A 27,474-nucleotide genomic window follows, 5' to 3' on the forward strand; every position below is an offset into this window, starting at 1 on the left:
AGTACTACTGTTGGAATGCAGTGAAACTAGAAAACAATAAGTATCCTTTGAAAGAAAAGATATACTGTGTTCTCGCCCTTAACTGATCCCCATGTTGTGTCTCTGTGTTCACTAACCCACTGACCCAGCTGAGTGTATCAGATGACATGACGCAGACGGGTTCCGGCTCCCCTGGCCTCCGACGTTCTCTCTCTCAGATGGATTATGAGCTCCTCAAGCACACACCTGATCTCACTAACATTCCTCCATTGCAAAGGTTTGTTCAATTCCACTTTTTACCCATTATCAAGGTAATGTAAGAAATTTATAATATTATATATAATTATCTTGTGTTAAATTTAAATTTGATACAATTCCATTTTAACCCAATTTTTGATATCAGGTTTGGTTTTGCAAAGAAGCGAATCAATGAAATATTTGAGAAGTTCAAAGTCCACGTAGAAGAAATGGATGCCTTCATTGGTGAGTGACTAGGGTGAAGCATGTTATTAAACTGGTTAATCAACTTAAGTACTGTATTGTGAATGTAAAAATATTAAAGAAAATAAAAGTACCTATTGTTCACCGATTATTAAGAATGTTGACAAGAAAACAACCTCCGTTTCTTGAGCAAATCAATAATATCAGGTAACTCCTACATCAAAGAAGCTAATGATTTGCATGGTGAACATCTCGATACACAGAACATGTTACGCCAGATTGAGAGTATTGTACAAATCATCGACAGAGATCACATGAAGGTTTGCTTGTTACGAAGGTTGATTTTTACTTACTTGAATTGCAACTATTTGCTTATTTATTGGAAAACAAAGTTATTATAATAATTTACAATGAAAGAAATTACTACAAATACTTGAACTTGAAGTATAGCTATGGATTGAGTATATCACGACTTACTGAGTTAATTGTTCCAGGTAGCCTTCTTCGGTCGGACCAGTAACGGAAAGAGTACAGTAATAAACTCTATGTTACGGGATCAGATTCTTCCTTCAGGTAATAACTCTTAAGTCACGCGACACATCTACTCGGAGCTGCAATTATTTATTTGAAGAACAGCTTTAAGTACAAGTTATATTGAAAATAAAGCCTAGATTCCTGTTCTCCATACCTCTCTCTCTGCCAGGTATTGGTCACACTACTAACTGCTTCCTCTCTATTACCGGGGTTGATGTCCAGGAACCCTACCTGCTTAGACCTGACTCTCCCGACAAGAAGAACGCTCAGGTGCGTGCAGCTGCTAAATCTTATATTCTTGAGGGGGCTATCTTACATTCTTGAGGGGGCTATCTTACATTCTTGAGGGGGCTATCTTACATTCTTGAGGGGGCTATCTTACATTCTTGAGGGGGCTATCTTACATTCTTGAAGGGGCTATCTTACATTCTTGAGGGGGCTATCTTACATTCTTGAGGGGGCTATCTTACATTCTTGAGGGGGCTATCTTACATTTTTGAGGGGGCTATCTTACATTTTTGAGGGGGCTATCTTACATTCTTGAGGGGGCTATCTTACATTTTTGAGGGGGCTATCTTACATTCTTGAGGGGGCTATCTTACATTCTTGAGGGGGCTATCTTACATTCTTGAGGGGGCTATCTTACATTCTTGAGGGGGCTATCTTACATTCTTGAGGGGGCTATCTTACATTCTTGAGGGGGATAGGGTTCTGTAAATAGCAAGTGTAGTGAAGTGCACGTGCAGCACCCAGCTAGGGGTCTGTAAAGGCAACACCTTTCTTCGAGACATTATTTAGAATTTATGATTGTTTCTGTATAAAGCCTGTTTCAAGCCGGCTTTTATTTCAGACAATAAAGCGGCTATCAAACTCTCTGAGTAAAGAGTGTTTAGATCCCAATGCTATTGTCCGACTGTACTGGCCTAAAACTAAGTGTGCTCTTATACGAGATGAGGTGGTTCTAGTGGACAGGTAAGATTGCTTGAGCCAGGAATTAATATTTAATTAGGCTAATTAATTAACTAAACTGATTGTAGTCAAGACAGGGTGGTCGAGAATATATGTGGTGTATTAATAATGATTTTAAAGAACTGATTTAGATAACCCTGTACCCTGTACCCTGTACCCTGTACCCTGTACCCTGTACCCTGTACCCTGTACCCTGTACCCTGTACCCTGTACCCTGTACCCTGTACCCTGTACCCTGTACCCTGTATCCTGTACCCTGTACCCTGTATCCTGTACCCTGTACCCTGTACCAGGCCATGTACCCTGTACCCTGAACCCTGAACCATGTACCCTGAACCCTGAACCATGTACCCTGAGCTGTACCCTGTACCCTGTACCCTGTACCCTGTACCCTGTACCCTGTACCCTGTACCCTGTACCCTGTACCCTGTACCCTGTACCCTGTACCCTGTACCCTGTACCCTGAGCTGTACCCTGTACCCTGTACCCTGTACCCTGTACCCTGTACCCTGTACCCTGTACCCTGTACCCTGTACCCTGTACCCTGTATCCTGTATCCTGTACCCTGTACCCTGTACCATGTACCCTGTACCCTGTACCCTGTATCCTGTATCCTGTACCCTGTATCCTGTATCCTGTATCCTGTACCCTGTACCCTGTACCCTGTATCCTGTACCCTGTACCCTGTACCCTGTATCCTGTACCCTGTACCCTGTACCCTGTATCCTGTACCCTGTACCCTGTACCCTGTATCCTGTATCCTGTATTCTGTACCCTGTACCCTGTATCCTGTATCCTGTACCCTGTACCCTGTACCCTGTACCCTGTATCTTAAACAAATAATCCTGTACCTTGCAACAACCCCTCAGTCCAGGTATTGACATGTCTCCGGATGTAGACGGCTGGATTGACACGCACTGTCAGGATGCTGACGTGTTCGTGCTGGTTGCTAACTCAGAGAGTACCCTCATGCACTCTGTAAGTAGTTTTACAGTAGTAATTATTGTGAGTTATAATTATATAATAATAGAATGTAAATCTAGTTTAAAGTGATAAATAATAGGGGACAGTTCGTAGCCTGATGGTATGTGAAGGTGTGTGTTTTAATGATGGTGGTATGTAGCCTGATGGTATGTGAAGGTGTGTGTTTTAATGATGGTGGTATGTAGCCTGATGGTATGTGAATGTGTGTTTTAATGATGGTGGTATGTAGCCTGATGGTATGAAGGTGTGTGTTTTAATGATGGTGGTATGTAGCCTGATGGTATGTGAAGGTGTGTGTTTTAATGATGGTGGTATGTAGCCTGATGGTATGTGAAGGTGTGTGTTTTAATGATGGCGGTATGTAGCCTGATGGTATGAAGGTGTGTGTTTTAATGATGGTGGTATGTAGCCTGATGGTATGAAGGTGTGTGTTTTAATGATGGTGGTATGTAGCCTGATGGTATGAAGGTGTGTGTTTTAATGATGGTGGTATGTAGCCTGATGGTATGAAGGTGTGTGCTTTAATGATGGTGGTATGTAGCCTGATGGTATGAAGGTGTGTGTTTTAATGATGGTGGTATGTAGCCTGATGGTATGAAGGTGTGTGTTTTAATGATGGTGGTATGTAGCCTGATGGTATAAAGGTGTGTGTTTTAATTATTGTGGTATGTAGCCTGATGGTATGAAGGTGTGTGTTTTAATGATTGTGGTATGTAGCCTGATGGTATGTGAAGGTGTGTGTTTTAATGATGGTGGTATGTAGCCTGATGGTATGAAGGTGTGTGTTTTAATGATGATGGTATGTAGCCTGATGGTATGTGAAGGTGTGTGTTTTAATGATGGTGGTATGTAGCCTGATGGTATGAAGGTGTGTGTTTTAATGATGGTGGTATGTAGCCTGATGGTATGTGAATGTGTGTTTTAATGATGGTGGTATGTAGCCTGATGGTATGAAGGTGTGTGTTTTAACGATGGTGGTAATATGTAGCCTGATGGTATGAAGGTGTGTGTTTTATTGATGGCGGTATGTAGCCTGATGGTATGAAGGTGTGTGTTTTAATGATGGTGGTATGTAGCCTGATGGTATGAAGGTGTGTGTTTTAATGATGGTGGTATGTAGCCTGATGGTATGTGAAGGTGTGTGTTTTAATGATGGTGGTATGTAGCCTGATGGTATGAATGTGTGTGTTTTAATGATGGTGGTATGTAGCCTGATGGTATGAAGGTGTGTGTTTTAATGATGGTGGTATGTAGCCTGATGGTATGAAGGTGTGTGTTTTAATGATGGTGGTATGTAGCCTGATGGTATGAAGGTGTGTGTTTTAATGATGGTGGTATGTAGCCTGATGGTATGTGAAGGTGTGTGTTTTAATGATGGTGGTATGTAGCCTGATGGTATGTGAAGGTGTGTGTTTTAATGATGGTGGTATGTAGCCTGATGGTATGAAGGTGTGTGTTTTAATGATGGTGGTATGTAGCCTGATGGTATGTGAAGGTGTGTGTTTTAATGATGGTGGTATGTAGCCTGATGGTATGAAGGTGTGTGTTTTAATGATGGTGGTATGTAGCCTGATGGTATGTGAAGGTGTGTGTTTTAATGATGGTGGTATGTAGCCTGATGGTATGAAGGTGTGTGTTTTAATGATGGTGGTATGTAGCCTGATGGTATGAAGGTGTGTGTTTTAATGATGGTGGTATGTAGCCTGATGGTATGAAGGTGTGTGTTTTAATGATGGTGGTATGTAGCCTGATGGTATGAAGGTGTGTGTTTTAATGATGGTGGTATGTAGCCTGATGGTATGAAGGTGTGTGTTTTAATGATGGTGGTATGTAGCCTGATGGTATGAAGGTGTGTGTTTTAATGATGGTGGTATGTAGCCTGATGGTATGTGAAGGTGTGTGTTTTAATGATGGTGGTATGTAGCCTGGCCTGATGGTATGTGAAGGTGTGTGTTTTAATGATGGTGGTATGTAGCCTGATGGTATGAAGGTGTGTGTTTTAATGATGGTGGTATGTAGCCTGATGGTATGAAGGTGTGTGTTTTAATGATGGTGGTATGTAGCCTGATGGTATGAAGGTGTGTGCTTTAATGATGGTGGTATGTAGCCTGATGGTATGAAGGTGTGTGTTTTAATGATGGTGGTATGTAGCCTGATGGTATGAAGGTGTGTGTTTTAATGATGGTGGTATGTAGCCTGATGGTATGTGAAGGTGTGTGTTTTAATTATTGTGGTATGTAGCCTGATGGTATGAAGGTGTGTGTTTTAATGATTGTGGTATGTAGCCTGATGGTATGTGAAGGTGTGTGTTTTAATGATGGTGGTATGTAGCCTGATGGTATGAAGGTGTGTGTTTTTTTATGATGATGGTATGTAGCCTGATGGTATGTGAAGGTGTGTGTTTTAATGATGGTGGTATGTAGCCTGATGGTATGAAGGTGTGTGTTTTAATGATGGTGGTATGTAGCCTGATGGTATGTGAATGTGTGTTTTAATGATGGTGGTATGTAGCCTGATGGTATGAAGGTGTGTGTTTTAACGATGGTGGTAATATGTAGCCTGATGGTATGAAGGTGTGTGTTTTATTGATGGCGGTATGTAGCCTGATGGTATGAAGGTGTGTGTTTTAATGATGGTGGTATGTAGCCTGATGGTATGAAGGTGTGTGTTTTAATGATGGTGGTATGTAGCCTGATGGTATGTGAAGGTGTGTGTTTTAATGATGGTGGTATGTAGCCTGATGGTATGAATGTGTGTGTTTTAATGATGGTGGTATGTAGCCTGATGGTATGAAGGTGTGTGTTTTAATGATGGTGGTATGTAGCCTGATGGTATGAAGGTGTGTGTTTTAATGATGGTGGTATGTAGCCTGATGGTATGAAGGTGTGTGTTTTAATGATGGTGGTATGTAGCCTGATGGTATGTGAAGGTGTGTGTTTTAATGATGGTGGTATGTAGCCTGATGGTATGTGAAGGTGTGTGTTTTAATGATGGTGGTATGTAGCCTGATGGTATGAAGGTGTGTGTTTTAATGATGGTGGTATGTAGCCTGATGGTATGTGAAGGTGTGTGTTTTAATGATGGTGGTATGTAGCCTGATGGTATGAAGGTGTGTGTTTTAATGATGGTGGTATGTAGCCTGATGGTATGTGAAGGTGTGTGTTTTAATGATGGTGGTATGTAGCCTGATGGTATGAAGGTGTGTGTTTTAATGATGGTGGTATGTAGCCTGATGGTATGAAGGTGTGTGTTTTAATGATGGTGGTATGTAGCCTGATGGTATGAAGGTGTGTGTTTTAATGATGGTGGTATGTAGCCTGATGGTATGAAGGTGTGTGTTTTAATGATGGTGGTATGTAGCCTGATGGTATAAAGGTGTGTGTTTTAATGATGGTGGTATGTAGCCTGATGGTATGTGAAGGTGTGTGTTTTAATGATGGTGGTATGTAGCCTGATGGTATGAAGGTGTGTGTTTTAATGATGGTGGTATGTAGCCTGATGGTATGAAGGTGTGTGTTTTAATGATGGTGGTATGTAGCCTGATGGTATGAAGGTGTGTGTTTTAATGATGGTGGTATGTAGCCTGATGGTATGAAGGTGTGTGTTTTAATGATGGTGGTATGTAGCCTGATGGTATGAAGGTGTGTGTTTTAATGATGGCGGTATGTAGCCTGATGGTATGAAGGTGTGTGTTTTAATGATGGTGGTATGTAGCCTGATGGTATGTGAAGGTGTGTGTTTTAATGATGGTGGTATGTAGCCTGATGGTATGAAGGTGTGTGTTTTAATGATGGTGGTATGTCTTCTACCCAGTGTCATCTAGGTGTGTAGTTTTACATCTCACTTATAGCTCCTTATCTTAGTTTTAACTAGAAATTCGGAGTGTGGCCAATATCAACCTGGGCTTTAAATAATGAATAGGACTTTCAAAAGTTAAATACTCAATGTGACGACAAATGTGAAATTTTAAATCCAGTTGTCGCTACATGCTTACATAGACCGGCCGAATATAATACCTTACAGTTAAAATTATGAATCATGTTAAATGACCATGATTTGAGTGGTGTGATATGATTTACCCGTTATTCTCGAACGTACGGAAATGTTAACATTAACATTAAATAATCCCTTCCTCATTAATTTGTTTAACTCTATTAATAGTTTCTTTATAGTTTCATCACGAAATTAATTTTGCAGGAGAAGAGTTTCTTCAAGCGAGTAAATGCAAAGTTGTCACAACCGAACATTTTCATTCTCAACAACAGGTGGGATTGTAGTGCTGGCGAAGATACGGCTACTAGAGATGAGGTCAGTTCTATCACAATATCACGTGACGTCATCACAATATCACGTGACGTCATTACAATATCACGTGACGTCATCACAGCACAGTGTGGACCCAAAACAATACATGGGTTTTGAACTCTTTTCTTCCACGAGATTTTCAAATTTTGGAATATTCAAAAGTGGCTTTACCCTAGGTGCGGTCCCAACATCAAGACAGAACCATTGAGTTTATTGTGGATGAGCTGGGTCTGATGACGAGAAAGGAAACAAGTGAACGTATCTTCTTTATCAGCGCTAAAGAGGTTAATTAGTGGTTAATTAGTGGTTAATTAGTGGTTAATTAGTGGTTAATTAGTGGTTAATTAGTGGATAATTAGTGGATAATTGGAGGTTAATCAAAGAGTCATCTTTCAGCCTATTATTGGTGATCATTATATCATTAAGTAATGCTGCTGAAGGATAGTGATTGGACATCTAAGGAAGCGAAATGAAAATAGTTTTAAATTTAATGTTTGTTTTCTATTTTGTTAAGTTTATTTTTTACTGTTTATTTATCAGGCTCTGAAGATAAGGATGGGACAAGCATCAGATCTCGCTCAGGGCTGGGAAGAAAGACACAAAGAATTTGAGGATTTCGAACATAAATTTGAGGTAATTTTCAATCGTGACATTAACAGTTCAATTAGTTAATTTACATTATAATTCTGACTCATTCATTGTTATATCGTTATTTTAAAATTATTTCACATTATTGGTGTACATGTTAATATTTTATGCGTAATATGGCCGTTAATTTGTCTCTGAAGTAGAACTAAACAGTGTTCCATACAACACATGACACACTATCATGTACAATATAACTTTTAATAGTATTGTGTGACAAAGTTCAGCTTGCTTGCAACCGTGTGATAATCAATCACGTGATGGCTTGTGTGTACAGTGTAGGTTAGGTATTATACATTACATTATATTTACTGTGCATAACATTATATTAAATGTACGAAACATTATATTTACTGTGCATACCATTATATTTACTGTGCATAACATTATAACATTATCACGTACAAGCTACAAAGGCCAGTAAAAGGGAAACACACGTACATTGCAATTGGCTCATCTTAAAATTACACGAATTATCCTTTGTGGGGTAATGTTACTTCTAAATACATCTAAATACTTAACATAGTTGTCGTGTGATAGCTAATTAATTATTTATACCAGTGGCCAGCATATCAATTATGCATATCAATTACAAGTTCATGTGATAATTGCTTACAGTTTAATATTTCCCGATTTATCGTTTTTGCGATAAGCACAGTTTTTGGTAGGGGTTTATAATCTTACCTCTATTTTATCGCTACATTGTAACTGCCGCTGTGCTGGCACTGTGTTTTTCTTAATTAATACAAGTACAAGTTTCATGATGGAAGACCTGGTTTCCCTTTAACACTTTGTAAGTTTACCTATGTTACTACTGTAAAGCGTGAGGACTAAAACGGCGGGATCTCGACGCTAATTACTGAAGCTATGAGTTGAGACGATAAATCAGTGTTTTCAGTATGTTTAAAAATAAAAAGCCATTGAAGGCAGATTTGGCAAAACTCTTGTTTAATGGTAAATGTAACTATTATGTGAGCAATATATGTGAGCAATATCCTGATAATATGTATACGAAATACGAATTAAATGCAATTATGGTTTCCTCTGTCTATGTTTTATACATACAACGTATATATATACATAAATACATACAACGTTACAACAATGAACGGCGTATTACGCGCTGTGGTTGAATTTAATACTGTTTAGAATGTGTAATAGCTTGATTGCTATTGCTGTAAAATCTTTTAATTTACAGTTATAGATGAGACTATAACTGGCACGCAATTATCAGAATTTTCAAGAGAGCCGCTGTAACGATAAAATAAACAAAGTGTATAATTGAAATAAGAGTAATATTACGAGTATCAAACACATTACACGGCAACAAAGCAATCTCACAAGAGTTTTGGAAGCAAATTGATTTTCGGCGAGCTTAAAACTTTTCAGAACTTTGAGAATGTTGTAAGTTATATTAGATATCAATGATCATCATATTCAGCGAGACGTTTCACCTGTACGATTATCTGCACTTTCAGGCAACTGACGCTCAAACAATAGATTCTAACATTTAAGATTCACTGACCACTGTTTCTTGTGGGGGGTATCCAATCGTGAAAAATTGTGAAAATTGGTGAATGATTTTTATGGTGAATCGAGTTTCCAAATTGTAAAATTTCACCATTTTTCACCATTTTTCACCATTTTTCATCATTGGAAACCCCCTTTCTTGTGTCTTCATCAGCTCCTTCTTTCAATATTCACATGAGATGTACGTTGCTTCAGTTTTCATTCCTTTGTAGCTGCAGATTCTCACTCAAGCTAGACTCTATCTCCTTCCTTGAATCTTGCTCCCAATCCCCCCTAAACACCTCCCTGTTCCCCGGGGTGGGGTGGCGATGAGCCCCCTCCCTGTTCCCCGGGGTGGGGTGGCGATGATACTATCTCTTTGTACAACCAGTACAGTACTCTTTACAAAGAGACACCTGTGTTTGGTTCTGTCCCAGTGTAGGTAACAGTAGAGGAGAGAGCATGTTTCACATTTAAACTGGTGGGGGAGGTCATGTTGAGTGCAAGTGGGGAGGCAACACGTGACTCCTAGTCGGGGGTAATCCATACTGTAGGTGTGGGAGTTAGTGTTTTTAATTTGAACAATGAAATCTTTATATTAAAATATTATAACAAAAACTGGAAAATAAATCTGCACACGAAATAGTGGTACTCGCAACTGAAATGGAAAATGAAAGAAAGAAGTTAATACCGATCACTATCATCCATGGGCTGAAAGGAACTTAAAAGATTAGATAGTGTACTTGTCTGATTTGAATCAGACAAATTCTTGGAGATGTGAGACTTGGAAAAAGTCATGATTAGAAAAGTCTAAACGGTGGGAAATCGGCAATGCTGTCAGTGTGGAAGTGGAGTTACCAAGAAACTCAAAAATCTATCAAGAATGACATTATCAATTCCACAAATAGCTCAAGCTCTCTTGGGCGTGGTTCAGTTCACTCATGTAGGGTATAATGTTACAGTATTCTTACTCAAAGTTGTTTTTGGCTTTTTATTTCTGTCACAACTACGGATTTAATTTAGCAGCATGGATGGGGTACGACCCTTAATTGTGAGGTGTTAAGCCACATTTGTAGGAGTCACATTTGTAGGAGTCACGGACTCAGGGTCAGATCCAGGAGTCACGGACTCAGAGTCAGAGCCAGGAGTCACGGAATCAGGGTCAAAGCCAGGAGTCACGGACTCAGGGTCAAAGCCAGGAGTCACGGACTCAGGGTCAGAGCCAGGAGTCACGGACTCAGGGTCAGAGCCAGGAGTCACGGACTCAGGGTCAGATCCAGGAGTCACGGACTCAGGGTCAGAGCCAGGAGTCACGGACTCAGGGTCAGAGCCAGGAGTTACGGACTCAGGGTCAAAGCCAGGTGTCACGGACTCAGGGTCAGAGCCAGGAGTCACGGACTCAGGGTCAGAGCCAGGAGTCACGGACTCAGGGTCAGATCCAGGAGTCACGGACTCAGGGTCAGAGCCAGGAGTCACGGACTCAGGGTCAGAGCCAGGAGTCACGGACTCAGGGTCAAAGCCAGGAGTCACGGACTCAGGGTCAGAGCCAGGAGTCACGGACTCAGGGTCAGAGCCAGGAGTCACGGACTCAGGGTCAGATCCAGGAGTCACGGACTCAGGGTCAGAGCCAGGAGTCACGGACTCAGGGTCAGAGCCAGGAGTCACGGACTCAGGGTCAGAGCCAGGAGTCACGGACTCAGATCCATCAAAATAACTACACAAAATAAGGACGTTTAAAGTTTCTGTTGGCCTTCATGTTGTTATCCCGGCTGCGGCCGTGGAAGAATCGCTTATATCGATTGTGAGAAAATGGCTTTAAAACGATAGAAAAAGTATCGCAACACAAGCATTTGTCTAATTTCAAAATAAAGCAAGAGTATAAAAGACACTCACTCCTTTCATAATATCACCTTTATGTAAAGATGTCACGAAAGAGACTAAAGAGCACTTTGGTCTATTGACAATGTGATGACTATTTGAACCGGACGCGGACATATTATTTCGACAATGAATATCACAGACTTGATTGCGCCTCAATACAATAAGAATTGATCTTTATTCAATTTGCTTGCTAATGTTGCCAGGTTTGTGATATTATCATTAGTATTGCTGTCGTGACGTAGTTTACCCTATTATGTCCTATGTTGAAATTACATAGCATGTTTTAATTATTACACATCATGTAGACGAAAGTCAAAACTTATGTCGTTTTGACCAAACATGGGTCCATGTTACGATAATGTCGGTCAGAGATAATAATCCACTACAATCTAGAACTTTTGATAGCTCTAAACGAAATTTTCATACTTCTTAATCATTAAGATTGTATGGAGACAATTAAGACGGCACAACTTTAACTTTATCGATAAAAGATATGCAAATACAGAAACTGTTCATACAATTGAAACATATATAATGCAAATTTCCAGTATGTATAATTATATAATGTATTCCCTATGTTATAATAATTCTGGGTACCTAAGAAAAATAACATTAACATTAAGAGCACAGCTAGCGTTACGATGTTGTGGTGCATCACCACTGCTGTAGTGAAATACAGCGGGAGTTGGGCCACTGCTGTAGTGAAATACAGCGGGAGTTGGGCCACTGCTGTAGTGAAATACATCGGGAGTTGGGCCACTGCTGTAGTGAAATACAGCGGGAGTTGGGCCACTGCTGTAGTGAAACTTTCATTAGTTTAACAAAAACTTTCACTTCCCCGATATTTCCCACATTGTTCCTGCTGATTCATGAAGATGCTAGGATAGCCCTACTCTGAAAACCACACAGCTTCTGTGGTCTTGTTACCGGTGGACATTTCAATGAAAAATTGAGAGATTCTCGTAGTTCATCAGCTGTTGTTTCTTCTTTCGTAATCTCCAATGCTTGGTAGAAATCTGCTATTCTCCCCCGTGAACTGTAAGTATGGGCTCTGAAATTATATAACTTTGTGAAGTTTACTTGAATTACAAAATAAAGTTTAATATCTTAAAATAAAGTTTACATACTATAGAGTTAAGAGTAGCAGATATAGCATATATATGTACATATATATATATGATATCTATACTATATTTTAAACTTGACGAAATTTCCCCGGCAACGGGGACATAGAAGAAAAAACACCGAAAATCGACCTCAAAATGACCCTCTGGTGAAGCCAAACCCAGCTCGCAAATGGAGTTGAAACCTCGCCATTTTTAGCAGGGTTGTAGAAAAAGGATAGGAATAGGCTATAGCATTCTTAGAATTTTGATTTAGGCTTTAGATTTTTTATAATTAACGTCGGAAGTGAGGTTAAATAATCGTTAGAATAATGGCGTTATTTTAGCAAAGGTTTACTGCGCTGTTGCGTAGCAACGATAAAAATGCACGTGCGCGAGCAAGAACATCTTAACTACGCGCGTTGTTATGCTGTATGCTACGTCATAACTTCAAAACTAGCTCACATTTACGCTCACGCTATGACTTATATTCATAACTTTGGTTGTGATTGGTATTTTTTGATGCGGTAAAAAGTATCGTTTTGGGAATCCGAATACTAACAACGCTGTCGCCATTGTTAAATAAATTCCATTATGTCTACTGTATAACAGAGCTGTATGATGAAGAGAAATTAAAACATAACTGATTTTTAAAATTTCCTCGAACAAAGCTTTCGACTAGCGGGTTTCTAGTATTATATATAGCATAGTTCATTAATACTGCTTCTGGCATTAATTCCTAATGGTTTTACCTACCTCTCATTGTTGGATCCTGATAGCTTGAATAACTGTATTGACTTGATTAAGTGTCTCGCCCGATGTATAAAACAGAAGCCATGTTTGCAGTTCTCGCAGTATGCAACCTGACTAGCTTGTGGTGACTGGGTGTTTCTTTCATATCGTGTTTTTACTTTCGTATTGTTCAAATGCACTTCAACCTGCAATCAGTGATGGGATTAGTTTTTGATTCCTCTATAAAATAGACACGTTAATTGAATTATTAGCCAATATTATCAGTTCTGGACTGTAAGAGAGGTTACCTGGTAATAACCTGGTAATAACCTGGTAATCTAGTGTTGTCTTTTCAGCTGGCTGATTCCTAATCACAATCTTATGTGGTCTAGTAGCTGGTGGACGTTTCAGGAAAAAGTTGTGAGATTCTCGTAGTTTATCAGCTGTTGCTTCTTCTTCCCCAATCTCCAATGCTTGGTAGAAATCTGTTATTCTCCCCCGTGAACTGCGTCTATCTGCACTAAAGGTTTTTAGCTTAGTGAAAATTGCAAGATAACGTAACTTTAACATGGTTAATGCTTGAGATATTCACAATTTCTTGATTTTAGCTCATGTATGAAATTACCTTGGATTATATGGCACTTTTTGTTGAGCTGAAGTGCGGAAATCTCTACCATTTAAACCATTTCCTGCAACACTTGGTTTGTAACAAAACCTCTGCTTTTGTATCTTGTAATGTACTGGTACAGGATGAAGGTGCGGTGTCTTGTTTTGATCTCCACTTGGTTTATTACACTCTTCATTTATGTGAATGTTTACCTGAAGTTGATATTATTTAATTTATTCATTTATTTTATATTAATTTGTATTACCCTTGGACTAGAGATGGTTCGGTTTACCAATAAAAACTGTATACACAATTGAAACTCCTGAAAAATCCTTCTCCCATCATTTAAATGTTACACTCAAATTTACATTTATCAAAGGATCCTCATCATGCATCATTGGTATCAAATCCCCACATTCAGGACATGGCACTTTTCTTTGGGCCCGTAACGACATAGCAACTGTTAACCTTCAGAGTAAAGGATAATTTGAAAATGGTATTAACCCAAAATGCTAAAGATGAAATAGAAACAATTTGTTTAAATGTGGAGTTATCTTGCCTTTGTCCAACTCATGTGAAGACTGTTCCAGACTGTTCTAGTACAATTTATCAAAGGAACGTCTTAAAGTTAACATATTTGCAAGATTAACACATTTACAAAATTAATTTATTAACAATAGCACAATTGAATACCTGACTACATAGTATATATACTAGTGAGCTGGTCCTGGAAATAAGAACAAGAATTGCGCCGGTTAGCGGACGCTAGATCTCCATCAACCATACGCGTAGGCACTAGGCAGTTACAAGTTTAAAGAACAAAAGTCATCTGAACAAATGAAAAACCGGCTGCTATCAAACAATTTTTGAGCTCATTGTTTCATGTAAACAGTTTGTCAACTGTAAGCATCTAAGACTTAAGTTACCAGGAGAGTTTGAAACGGAGAAAATGTGAGAGTAGGACGTAAAATTCGCAAAAATATCATTTTACTGGCGGTGTCAAAAAAGGGAAAGTTTCTATTCGGTACACAATATATTTACAAGTACAAACCCGGCCTGAATATAAAAAACTATAATTCAGCTTACAGGTTATACCATTAAAAGGAGTAGACTTACTATAATCAGGAGGTGACCGGGACATGATTTCAGGCCTGACCGGGAACGGGACCGGGACCGGGACCGGGACCGGGACCGGGACTGAGATTATCAATTTACCGGGACCGGGACCGGGACCAGGATACAAAATGTGACTTGACCGGGACCGGGACTGAGATTATCAATTTACCGGGACCGGGACCGGGACCAGGATACAAAATGTGACTTGACCGGGACCGGGACCGGGACCAACAATCCAATTTTACCGGGATGACCAGGATGACCGGGATGACCGGGATGACCGGGATTACCGGGACCAAAACTGGTATTCTCATATTGAAAGCTGCAACTTTCATTTACATTATAATTGAACAATTTGAATAAGTAATAACTAGAATATTAAATTAGAAAAAACTAGAAAAAACCCGTCAATACTCAATATGGGGCATGGGCCTAATGTACTACACCAATAATGTTCATGTACTGATTACTCAAGTTCACCCTCATTCCTCATTCCTCAATCAATGATCCCTCAAATTATTCAACAGTTTCATTCTCCAATTCCAATTGACAATTGGGCGTAGCCCGAGTTGAAAACTTGATGTTACTTTGCACTTATGAGTTATGTAACGATATTAGTTACCGAGTAGAAATAGCTTTGATCTACACTGTGTACACACTACACAGCAGGGCAGTGTAGTGAACACTCCCAGCGAGCAAGACCACGATCTACGTTGTTTAAAGATGAAATTCACAATGAATGAAAGTGAAAACTTAAAATCACAGTGAATGAAATTATGTAAAAGATCCCGGTCAAAATCCCGGCAAATTTGAGTGATTGACTGGGACCGGGACCAAGAATCCTGAATTAACCGGGACCGGGACCGGGATCATAAATCAGCATTTGACCGGGACCGGGACCGGGATGAAAAATGTGACTTGAACGGGACCGGGACCGGGATAGCTCAAAATTGCCAATCCCGACTATAATAGCTACAATAATAACCCAGATAGCTCGAGATCACAGTCTGATCATGGACATTGAATATGGGGAGTAATATATGAGAGTAAAAGATCAAATTCATAACATAAATTTTAGTGGTAGTTTCAAAACAAAAAACAGGGCAAAATATCTTTCGGGAACACAATAGAATTACACGTAAAATTTCGGCCTAAAATTTCAAGGTTTATCAACTGAAATAGTGAGCAATTCAGCAATTTATATAGAAATAGGATAGGAGGTGAGCTGATACATTCTTTGTATCACTATTGCCGTGGGAAGTGTAGTGTGGAATAATATGGGGATACTGCTGTAGCCACTGTGTATCAATCATCATAAATATGGTGCACGTGCAAACTGTTTTTTAGTTCATTAACTATTAGTTTTAACTTTCAAGCCGCAAAATGTGACCTTCATCTGCATCTATTAGCTACATGTTGCCAGATTGTATCTCGTTCTTGCGGGCTATATTATGTCATATAGCCCGGCGGGCTGAAACATGTCATTTGCTCGCGGGCTGTATCATCAGCATTCAGCAGGCTGAGAAATATCGGGCCCTTTTTCTAGCGGGCCCGCTGTAGTAAAAAGAGTCCGCTAGTGGATATAGTGGAGTACACAACCTTAACATAAAAACACTGTTAAATGCAGCACATGTTTTACGTTGTGACACCACGAACAACCTACCTAAGCTACTATACCCATTCTCAATTCCTACCACTTCTAACCATCTTATACTTTTTTAGAAAAAAAAAGAAGTTGATGAAAAAATATTCTGGAGGGAGTGAAACAGTCAAATCTCAAAAATGTCAGTAAAATGATTGCAATTTTAACTCAAAAATTGATGATATCATAGCATGGGCAGAGCACAAAGCTATACAGTACAACAGAAGAACTAGTCTCATCAAACAGAAACAATATCTCAGTTATCTCGCATACCATTTTACTATCACTGCGATTGTCAAATTTTCAATCTTCCATTCTTCTACTGCAAAGAATGGAATTCTGAGGAACTCTACCATTCTTCTACTTCAAAGAATGGAATTCTGAGGAACTCTACCATATGGGTAGTTGCGTCTAATTATAAAATAATATACATAACGAAGACATATTTGTAACAAAGGATAAGGGAACAAAGACTAAGCATATCTCTTATCTATTATAATATTATGATTATGATACAAAGGTTTCTTTCTGCACGCACAACAAATACCCACGTACAAATGTGAGTGTTTCCAAAATTGCAAAATGCTCAACTAATATAATAATTATCTTTCTGCGGATGTATTTATATTTATTTTGAGCTTATAAAACGCTTATGAACTTATTCTTACTTATAAAAACATGTCGAATAAACAGGAAAAAGGAAGTTCCTGCTGTAGATTTTGCATGTTTGCGTTTTTGTTTAAAACAGAAACACGGATCAAGCAACAATAGCTCTTTTGGGCAATTCCACGGTAAGGTTCCACTTGGTGAAAATGAAAAATGTTAAGATAGGCACCTAATTTTGGTTCAAATATGTTCATTAGACTCTTAACCTTACAGGTCAACAAAAGTTTTTTGTTTCATATTGCATTAACTTTTGATTTTTCTCATTCAAAGGAACACTACTCGGAAATGAAAAAAATCATTCAAATTTTCAAAGGGCCATAGTTTGGGTATGCAGCAATATTTCTCTATGAAATTCCATACACTTAAGCATAGGCATAAGAATGAGAGCCATGGAAAGTTTCAAAACCGTTACTCAAATACTTTTTCTAAAAAATGTCCACAAAGATGGTGTCGCGTCCGTCACAAAATTAAGCAAAAAAGTTTTTTCAGAGCCACATAGTGCTATTTATATTTAAAAAACCACTGTAACCTATCTCTTCTGAAGGTAAGGGAGTACCGTAGAAATTATCAGGCTTGTATCTTTTAAGAAAAAAATTTTGGAAGGGGGGTCCCAACTTGTCGCGTCTGTCACATTTTTTTGAAAATGCTCCAAAAAATCTTTTAACAGACTTTAAATGCATTTTTGTTAAAGCTGAGACCGTTCTAAACAAAACGATGTTGTCAAATCGAAAATTGGACAGAAAATGACTGAGTTATGTATAATTTTGTATATGCCCATATATGGGCGTACGGCTCACTTTTAGCCATTTTTATCCATATTTCCATTATTTTGACTAAAACCAAGACAAATTGAAGTCAAACAAGGTTTGACTATGTTGACTAGACTATCAAATAACATCATATGCAATTCAATAATTAAATTTACTGAGTTTTGCCATTTTATTTGCCTTGACCTTTTTCAGGGGTAAAAGGCACAAAAAATGGACTTTACCCTATTTTCGCATATTTTTGAAGTAAAAATTCAATATCTTCCACATTTTAAACACTAAAGTAATGAAACTTTTGGGAGATGGTCTCAACAGTGTGATGTGTTGAACATAGATGAATGTTTTACCAGAGTTATAAATTTGTTCAAGTAGAGAAATAATTGCTGCCCCTTGATTGATACCCTCGCGTATGCCCAAAATGGACGATTTTGGCTATTGCAGACCTCATGGAAGTACTAGCGGCCTAAAAATTGGCATAAATATAGAATGAAGGTCACTGAACAAGATAAAAGTGTCAAATAGAAGATTTGGAGAAATTGAAAAAAAACGTGTGTCCGTCACAGTCACGTCCGTCACAATTTGAAAATGGCGCCACGCAAACAAAAACTGAGCAATCTCCAAAAAAATGGTATCTCAGAAATCCCTAAACCTTTTTCTATCACTGCATGTCCAAATTAGAGATAATAGATAACGTTTTGAGATAGATTTGGGTACCTTCTGAGTAGACACCCAAAAAAAGTGTCATATTTAAGTCGCGTCCGTCACAGGGGTGCTATCTCAGAAAGTAATAATAGTAGGGGTCTGAAATTTTCACACAACCTATAGAAAGGTTAAATGTGGACTAATAAATAGTTTAAGCTGATAAAGAAGCAACATCCTGAGCACAACATTCGTTTGAACTTTAAAAAATGGCATAATCGTGGTGTCCGTCACGGTGGAATTGCCCTTTTCATAAAAGAGTTGGGAAGAGTTGGTTTTTTCCAATATCGAAGATTTAACAGGAAATAATTACAGACCAGATGAGGGGAAACAGTTCTGTTGTTTTAACAGAAAACTGGCCTTCTTCTTCCTCATAAAATGATAGAGAAACTTCTTTTCTGGAAATACAATTTTTAACACTGCGGCTTGGTTTGTCGGTAATTGTCTTGTCGTTATTATTATATACTAGAAATCCCATGGTCACAGAGACATAACATTCTTATGTAAAACATTCTAAACACAACGTAATCACAAAAACCGATCATTCCGTTTACACCCTCGTTACTAAGCAAAGTTCTAATTTTACCTAACTTGTACGTGGGCGGTCATATACGCACAAAGAAAACTTTGAATTATAATACTAGAGAATTTACGTGTAGCAAACTAAGCGAAATAACTGCCCTGTTCGAGATATGTTATCAGAATGTTTTTATGGCATGTTATCTTAAATATTTGCTTTTGATGAGGTTACGTGTCATGGTGAGTTGGTTTGGAAGAGATATTACGTTGGAGCTGCTGGAAGGACACCGTTGTAATGTGTTATACATAAACCCATGTATATTGTATAATCACCTGTATATGAAGTTTATAAACCATATTTCAGAATTGTTTATCAGCATCGGCTATAAACACAAAGTTCCATTCTCATGGACTGAGAGGCCGTGACATTGCTAACAGCTTGAACGAATCTCTCAAGAAAATGGAGGAACTATCTTTTAATTACAGGTTTTTGGGCGCCTTTTTAAAAGTTCATTTTATAATATTGGAGTTTCTGAAGTACGATATCAGCCAAATAGTATGATGCTGTTTGATCGCTGATTATCAGGAAAAAAAGGAAATCACTAGATTATAGGTCATGCTGTAATATGTGAAGAATTTTCAAATAGGATTGCTAACTATTCACAATACAACAGGAAGAAATGTGAGGAGGAGAGAAAAAGAAAAGAGCAACAGCTAGACTTCGTCTTGAAGGAAAGTGAAGCAATCAAACATTACTTTAAAAAGAAGATTGAGAGTGTCGGATCTAACGTAGAAGAGTTAGGTAGGACATTATTTGGTTTATTTTATAACTATTCAATCAGTAGATTATTCTAGAACTTATCTTTGAGGCCCATGGGCAACTTGAGGCGACTTATATCGACCGGTCGATATTAGTCGACATTGGTCGACATTAACCGGTATCCACCTTTTTGGAAAGGGGGAGCACTTGGCCAAGCAAAGCGAAGCGAGGTCGGTCAGGCCCATGGCGACTTGAGGCGAATAATATCGACTCGACCAGTCGATATTAGTCGATATTTTGGCTGACTCTACGCCTTATTTTAGTACATTACATAGTATACATTGTATATTAACTAAAGGTTAACTGGCTCCGACTTCATAGCCTCAACAAATGTAATTACTTGTAGTTGTGAAATTAATTTATAATTTATATCCTGAATATTTAGAATATTTAGAATATGCGATTTATAACAGAACTTTCTTTTCGTCCAAACATTTGTGGTATTTTGTTTTCGGTAAACTTTATTTAAATTATCAGTGTCGGATGCGTTGAGAGAGGAGATACTTAGGCTGTCTAACACTGTTGATTCCTTCTCGTACCCCTTTCAGAAAGATTTCATCAACAAATATAAAGCAGTAAGAAATGAAATACAGCTTTCTTCGAGCAGTTTTTTGATCCGATGTTTTTATTATCTCAACCGATTGGCGAGACTCCGTCTATGAAATCGGTGTTTTGAAACATAATATAAATGTACCCAAAAGCTACACCCAAAAGCTGTTTCTGTAACTTTACAGCTAATTGATTTTGTCATTTGTCAGAACACAATTAGTCTTCTAACATTCTCGGTTAATTTCAGGAATTAGAAAATCATCTGGAAGAACACTTAGGAAGAAATCTGATGGATCGATGTCATAACAGGATATCAAAAGTGTACGAAGAGATGAAGAACGAAATGTGTGGTGAGTTGTACGTATATCTAATCATGTTAATCATATCCTGTCTCATTAGTTATGGCAGACAATTAGTAGTCTATCCATTGCTTTGCAACCAACTTGTGACAAAATTGTGGCAATTACCATATTTATAGAACTAAAACGTATCGCGCGATCATATTTAAAAGTCGTGAGCGTCTTCACAACCGTCTGCTCTACGCGCGCCGCATTCAGAACACGCGCGCACGTGAGTGGCATGGTGTCAATGGTGTGAGATATGAATTTGGTTCCGCGCTGCATGCTCGAACCATCTAGCCTACGATAAAAATATCCTCCGTTATATAAGTATTACTCTGTAGGTTGTAACAGTATAACTTGATGCAATCCCTGGCCACAGTTATTTGTCTCAACAAAAATTCAAGCACGCAATTAAATATTAAATCTATACTTCTGCTCTATTTATGAGCTTTTCTGGCTCGAACTCCAAAACGAAGGTTCTAGATCAATTTTACGTGAGGGCCAAGCTAAACTCTGTCATCACAATTTAGATGGGCGGTACTGAACATACTAGAGTAGTAGTTGTCTATTTTGTGCTCATAGCTTTTAAACAAGCAAGAGAAAATAACTGACGGTAGACTTTGTAGGAAGGATACAGCAACTTATGGATGTTCAGCAAAGTGCAGCGATTGGTCCTTCTCAACCTGCAATCGAAATGCAAAGGTTGGTATATTCGCTGGGTAAATTTGATGAGCGTAAATATTACTAAAATTCCCATCCTCAGAACCAGTTTCTCGCTCAAGCTTTCTCGTTTTCTAATCATCTAAACATTTCAGTTCATTTGAGCCGATATACCAAATAGACTGTCAATCCTTGTTCATGGGTTTTCAAAGTCAGCTAACTTTCCAGTTTTCGTTTGGTCCCACTGCAATGGCACGCCGTTTCCTTGGACCGCGATATTCTTTGTTTCTGCAAACTTTAGGGGAATCCTCATCTCCTCAACCTACCCCTAATCGTGAGTATAAAAAACACGAAAACAGATAATCAACGATAATAATTGTAAGAGTTGAATTAATCATATAACATCTCAACAATGCCATTGATAATCTCCTAATTCTACTTAAGATTAGTATTAAATACCAACAACCCCAGCAGCACGAAGTCAGGTGACCCAGAGAGTACGGTCCCCAGAAGCGTCAGTAGCAAGACACACAACCTCAGTAACTGGAGATGATAACGTGCTGCTGGTGTTGGCTACTCAGCTCTTACCTGCTTTCAACACTAAGACTGCTTTCACTGCTACTGCCGTCATCGCTGGAGTGAGTTGTGTTTCTTTTTCTTGTGTTTTGTACTTTTTTGAGAGCTTCAATTGTTTAAAAACGCGTAATTTCCCACAAGTTTCTCACACCACTCTCTCCTTCAGGTGTATAACCTTGTAGGGTGGAGAGTGATAGCTGCTACTGGTGGGGTGTATGTGGGTCTGTACGGATACGAGCGCTTAAAGTATACCGAACGAGCCATGGAGCGGAAATTCAAACAACAGGTTTGTGATTGCACTATTAGTTGGATAAACGGCACTATATGATATTTCTAATTTATGATTTTCTAACTTATTATTTTCCGGTATTAACATCAGGACTCAAGTAACATCCTAGTTGCTAGTCAATATTCCTTCAAAATAAACACCCTTTTTCAGTTCTGTGACTATGCCTCAATTAAGTTACACGACATTGTGACTTACACTGGAAATTGCTGCAGCACTCAAGTGCAACGGTCAGTCAGTTAGAAGCTACTTCTTATATCTATATATAAATATAGATATAAATATACATATATATATATCTATATATGTAGATATACTTTTATAAGTTTAGATGATTCCACCTGAGCTGGGATTTATAATTACTTTAAAATAGTTTCATAGGTAGGTTGACTGAAAGTTAGTGAAATAAAGGTTGAGTATTATATCTAACTAAAATGATTTCCTACCCTTCTTATCTAACTACAATAATTTTTATCCCCGCCAGAGATCTCAGCTCCACTCTATCACGCCTATTAACATCTATTAACGGAGGTATTAACGTACTCAAGACACAAATTGCCACTCTTTCTGCCGAACTGTCCAGAAGTAAAGACGTGTATGATTCTGCTACTAGCAAGAGGTTAGTGTCCATCACGTGATATGATATGATCACGTGATATGATATGATCACGTGATATGATATGATCACGTGATATGATATGATCACGTGATATGATATGATCACGTACCGTGATATGATATGATCACGAAATGGTACAACAACTAAAATAGATATATATATTACAATGTAGATAATGTCAGATTAGCGTACTAACAAATCCGAAATCCAAAGAGAAATCTGTTATCAGTAAAAGTGTTCACGTGATCTTAATCATGTCATTAATTGCTATTATTGACAGAAGTAATCAGTATTTTACTGTTGTCTAGCAAACTTTCCCTCCTTTATCTTTACTATTTCACCTCATAGTTCGGGGATATTGTGATTTTCACTTGGGATAAAAATTAAACGTACACAAATTGCGCCTAATAAAAACCAATTATACTTCGTTCGAAGTATAATTGTCTCAGTGAAACAACATTGCACTGAAATAATCTTATGTTCTATTTAAGTTATCATTTCAGGATTCTAAACGACCACTGCAGAGATGAACTGGAGCACTTCCTAAAACTATTCAGCGTCACGTGATCTGATTTGTTCTGTTATTCCAAACTATAATACACAAACTGAAGTTAAGTCACGTGATATGACGTAATATCACGTGATATGACGTAATATCACGTGATATGACGTAATATCACGTGATATGACGTCACATCACGTGATATGACGTCACTGGTCCGTGATCCCACCAGCCGAGTGGCAGTTACTTTGAAAGAATGCGTCGTGCGACCATGGCCGAATTAGGAACTAAACAGTCGAATATATAAACGAACATGAAACTTTGTACTGAGTTAAGTTTATTATACGATCAGCTTAGCAACCACTTTTATTAAATTATATCGATAGTTTATAAAAATTGTTTAAATCTGCGGCTAATTTATACGAATTTTTAATAACTTTAATTTTCATTCAGTAATAATACTTATGATCTGAAGGCGCTGACTTCAAATATAATAAGGCTCTAACTTATAGAGCTTTAATAAAGAGCAAGTTAGTCAGGTTAAAAGAAGTTGGTCAGGTTTTCACTAATGTGGATCCGGGCTGTATCACTATTATGTGACCACGTGATATATTGCTCCTTCTGAAGCCACGCTATCGTTAATCATCATATGTGGTCAAATTGTTAACAAGTTGTACCCATAACAAAAGAGACGTTAACTTTTACTTTGGGTAAATAAGTCCAAAGTTGTTACATACAAACGATTGGTTTTTTACAAAGACATTAAAAGTAGGGGTGATTATACTTTTTGGAAATTAACGGGACCAATTCTATTTCTATTAAGACTTGCTGCCAAAGCATTTTCGTCAAACTTATGATTTTTTAGTTATTTGAGCTTGTTCTTGTGTGAATTCGATCTTCAAATTGGAGGACAATTATTTTTATGAGATAGCTCTGATTTTCTATTCTCGTGTCGGTGCAATCTGTTTGATTAGTTTTTATTTGTTGCAACATTTTGTATAACTTATTTCAAAATTCAAATATACGAAGTTCGTAAAATTATCAATTATGCAGTTTTCCTGTATCGGCGTAACATGTGTTGTGTTATGGTAGTTTCGAGTCTTTCAAAGTGAAGACAAATGGAAAGAAAAAACATCAAAACTGATAATATAAATTATATAAATGATAAATGGTTCTTTAACATTCGCTTGCACATTGAAACAGTTGGTATCAGTAATACATCTCAACATCAGTGGAAGAGAGTTCCATGCAACCGGGGCATCTTTGGACTTTTTATTCTTTGGTATCTTGATTGTTAATGGACAAGCCCGGCGCGCGCTACTTCCAACTTCGTAGCACTTGCCTTCGAGAAGAAAGCGGCGGTCGGTCATCTCTGATCTCATGCATGTCGACGGTCTTTAAATAATTAATTTCCGTCGACGGTCTTTAAATAATTAATATTCAAAACAAATATTTTACGAGTATCACCCGTCAAGATGTTGTCACATTAAAACGTTGAATAATTCTTTTCCTGATATTATTAATGAAGTTATGAGTTTACATAACGTCTAAATTTCTTCGAAGTAGCGCGCGCCGCTTTCTTCTCGAAATGTGCCCGAGGTAGGCAAGTGCTACGAAGTAGTGCACGCCGGACTATAACAGACTAGTCCATTAACAATGGACAACCCAACACCAGAGAATACTGAATCATGTCACAAAATGAGTGTTTTTATAAAATTATTCTTCAAAAAAGCACTAAATTCAATGGCGAATAATTTTTACCTGGGGACCTCATATCAGGCTATTATGTTCATAAACATAGATTAGGCGGAATGACAGGCTGAGCGCGGCCCAGTAAATAATTTTATGAAGAAGCAAAATAAAAACACTTTTCGGTAAATTTTCAGAATGCTTGAACAATTATTTAACAACAATATCAAATATGTCCTCAATGCTCAAATTTTGAATAAAATCACTTCTTAAAGGTGTAAAATCAATTTGAAAAGTTACTACTTTGTCAAAAATCAAGTTTTTAATTGTATCACGTCGTGACTTTGTATCACGTGGTGACCCCCACTGTCGCTTCACTATTGTTCTTACAATATGCAATACATGGGGAGTCTTAACCATTAACGGGTGATACTCGTATAATATCTGTTCCATATATAACCTACAAGGGGAGCCGCGCATTCGTGCGCGGCGGGTCAATGTTCATACAACGTATATATGACAAGTTTTTAACAATTAACTTGATGACGTCATCAAGTGTGAAGTGGTGATGATGACTTTGAATTATTTTTTAACATAATGTTAACTAAAGCATAAAGTCTAACATCTAAACAATTACCTTTAATACCTGTGGTCCGAAATGGCTGTATTATATCGTCAATGGTTAAAGCTTTTGAATCTACGGACACTTGAATGTAGGCTACAATTGACTACCAAAGCGTCTATACATCACAATGCTGGAAAGCACGACCGCACGACCGCCACCCAATTATATTATACTCACCATACTATGTACCCCCTATCGCTCCTACTAAATCGCTCGCCCAAATTTTAAGAAAATTCTTGTAAAAAGGCCCTTTGGTGTTTGGGCATGAAAACGATCTAGATCGATGTATTTTTGGACGCTGATTCCGAATCACCCCGGCCCCCCCATGACGTAGGGTTAAAATGCTTCCCTGGAGAGTTATGGGCAAAAAACCGTTTTGGTCACGTGACAGGCTAGTAAAATACGATCAATTCGATTGTTTAGGGCCCGGGTTAGGGTTAGGGTTGTGGTACGTAAGGGTTATGGTTAGCTTCGGGGTTATGGTTAAAGGGTTAGGGTTGGTATTAGGGTCTATGTAAAACCGTTTTGTACGGCTGCAAAACCATAAAAACCAAAGTCACGTGAAATTTTTGGGTGAGCGAATTAGTAAGAGCCACACCCTATACTTTACTATTATACTCCCTTTACTAGGAGGTGCACCATAAAAATAAACTTGCTCGGATTTTAAAAATTTTTGTACCATTGTTTTCTAGAGACTGTGAGAATTTTCACAATACCAAATTTGTCATACCTTTTTGGAAAGATCAGTGAGTTTTGCCTAGGTGCCATATTTGATGGTGCGCGGCTTTTGGAGCAAAATTAGCTGTAAAATGTAAAAGTCGCGTAATTTGACCAAATTTGACAAAATTCGTTGATTTTTGTCGTATTATTTGGATATATCTTCAGTTCCTTGAATGAGATCATTCTGAAAATTGGTGACAATCTTCCAATAGGGCTTTTACAACTGTCCGAAAAATTTGGTGGATATCGGAGTTGATATAGTGATCAAAATAGGGCAAAATACACTGCTTTTAGCTGTAACATAATGTTTGATGGTTGGATATGCTTTAAACTTTTCGGACACATTTCTTGTAAGTCTATGAGTAATCTTACCAATTTTTGTTGCAATCAGAGGTCGGGAAGAATACTTAATATCTATTTGTTTGAAGAAAATTGTGCTGGCCGAAATTAGCGCTAAAAAACCATCCCACAGTCGGCACGCGCGGCTCACTGTCGATGGCGCACTACCTACCTTTACTGTTTCAGGCATTAAGACTCACCGAAAGTAACTTAGTTCAACAGGCATATTTGGCAGTATCCAAATAGCCTGACCCCTGTTCGCGAACAGGTGTTCGTGAACAACTTATGACAGTACATGAGTTATTACTGCATTAATAACAGTACACAGACTTGCTTGCGATGATGTGAACCCCTTGATATGATTTGATATGACACTGAATCAAGCAGGTTTCACGTCATTAGGAATAGGAAGTTTTTCTGGAATAGGAAGTCTCGAGCATTCTCTGGAGAGGCCGTGGGTCCATTAATTTCGTCTAGTAGACAGAAGAGTAGTCTGTAGTCAGGAATTGGAATAGTTGTTGTCTTCAGTCTTGACACACGCTGCAACCCCTTTTGATCGCGCGCGCGGCCGGCGTGCACGCTTCGCGTGCACGAGAAGTGTGCAACGTGTAGCAATTTGCAATTGTTGTCATACGTTTGACGTTGTATGA

The 27,474-nt window shown here is 38.3% G+C and overlaps 1 protein-coding gene across 2 annotated transcripts; it reads left to right on the forward strand.

Annotated features, from left to right (window-relative positions):
• Positions 1 to 127: 127 nt before the first annotated feature.
• On the forward strand, positions 128 to 24,496 carry LOC134814147 (mitofusin-2-like). Of its 2 annotated transcripts, none has more exons than XM_063822186.1 (21): positions 128 to 256; positions 383 to 462; positions 628 to 740; positions 915 to 993; positions 1,124 to 1,224; positions 1,805 to 1,926; positions 2,793 to 2,901; positions 7,105 to 7,215; positions 7,389 to 7,496; positions 7,753 to 7,845; positions 19,463 to 19,584; positions 19,773 to 19,900; positions 20,396 to 20,493; positions 20,715 to 20,817; positions 21,435 to 21,510; positions 21,624 to 21,802; positions 21,940 to 22,106; positions 22,211 to 22,330; positions 22,484 to 22,560; positions 22,815 to 22,949; positions 23,453 to 24,496. In XM_063822186.1, the coding sequence occupies exons 1-21, from the start codon at positions 147 to 149 to the stop codon at positions 23,514 to 23,516; spliced, it is 2,295 nt and encodes a 764-aa protein (XP_063678256.1). In that variant the 5' UTR covers positions 128 to 146; the 3' UTR covers positions 23,517 to 24,496. The 2 variants fall into 2 exon arrangements, with proteins under 2 accessions (XP_063678256.1, XP_063678257.1); XM_063822187.1 differs by having other exon boundaries at positions 133 to 256; positions 21,943 to 22,106.
• The last annotated feature ends 2,978 nt before the right edge of the window (positions 24,497 to 27,474 follow it).

The sequence above is a fragment of the Bolinopsis microptera genome, chromosome 4 (genome assembly GCF_026151205.1).
Source record: "Bolinopsis microptera isolate Bmic1 chromosome 4, MBARI_Bmic_1.0, whole genome shotgun sequence".
Lineage (NCBI taxonomy): Eukaryota > Metazoa > Ctenophora > Tentaculata > Lobata > Bolinopsidae > Bolinopsis > Bolinopsis microptera.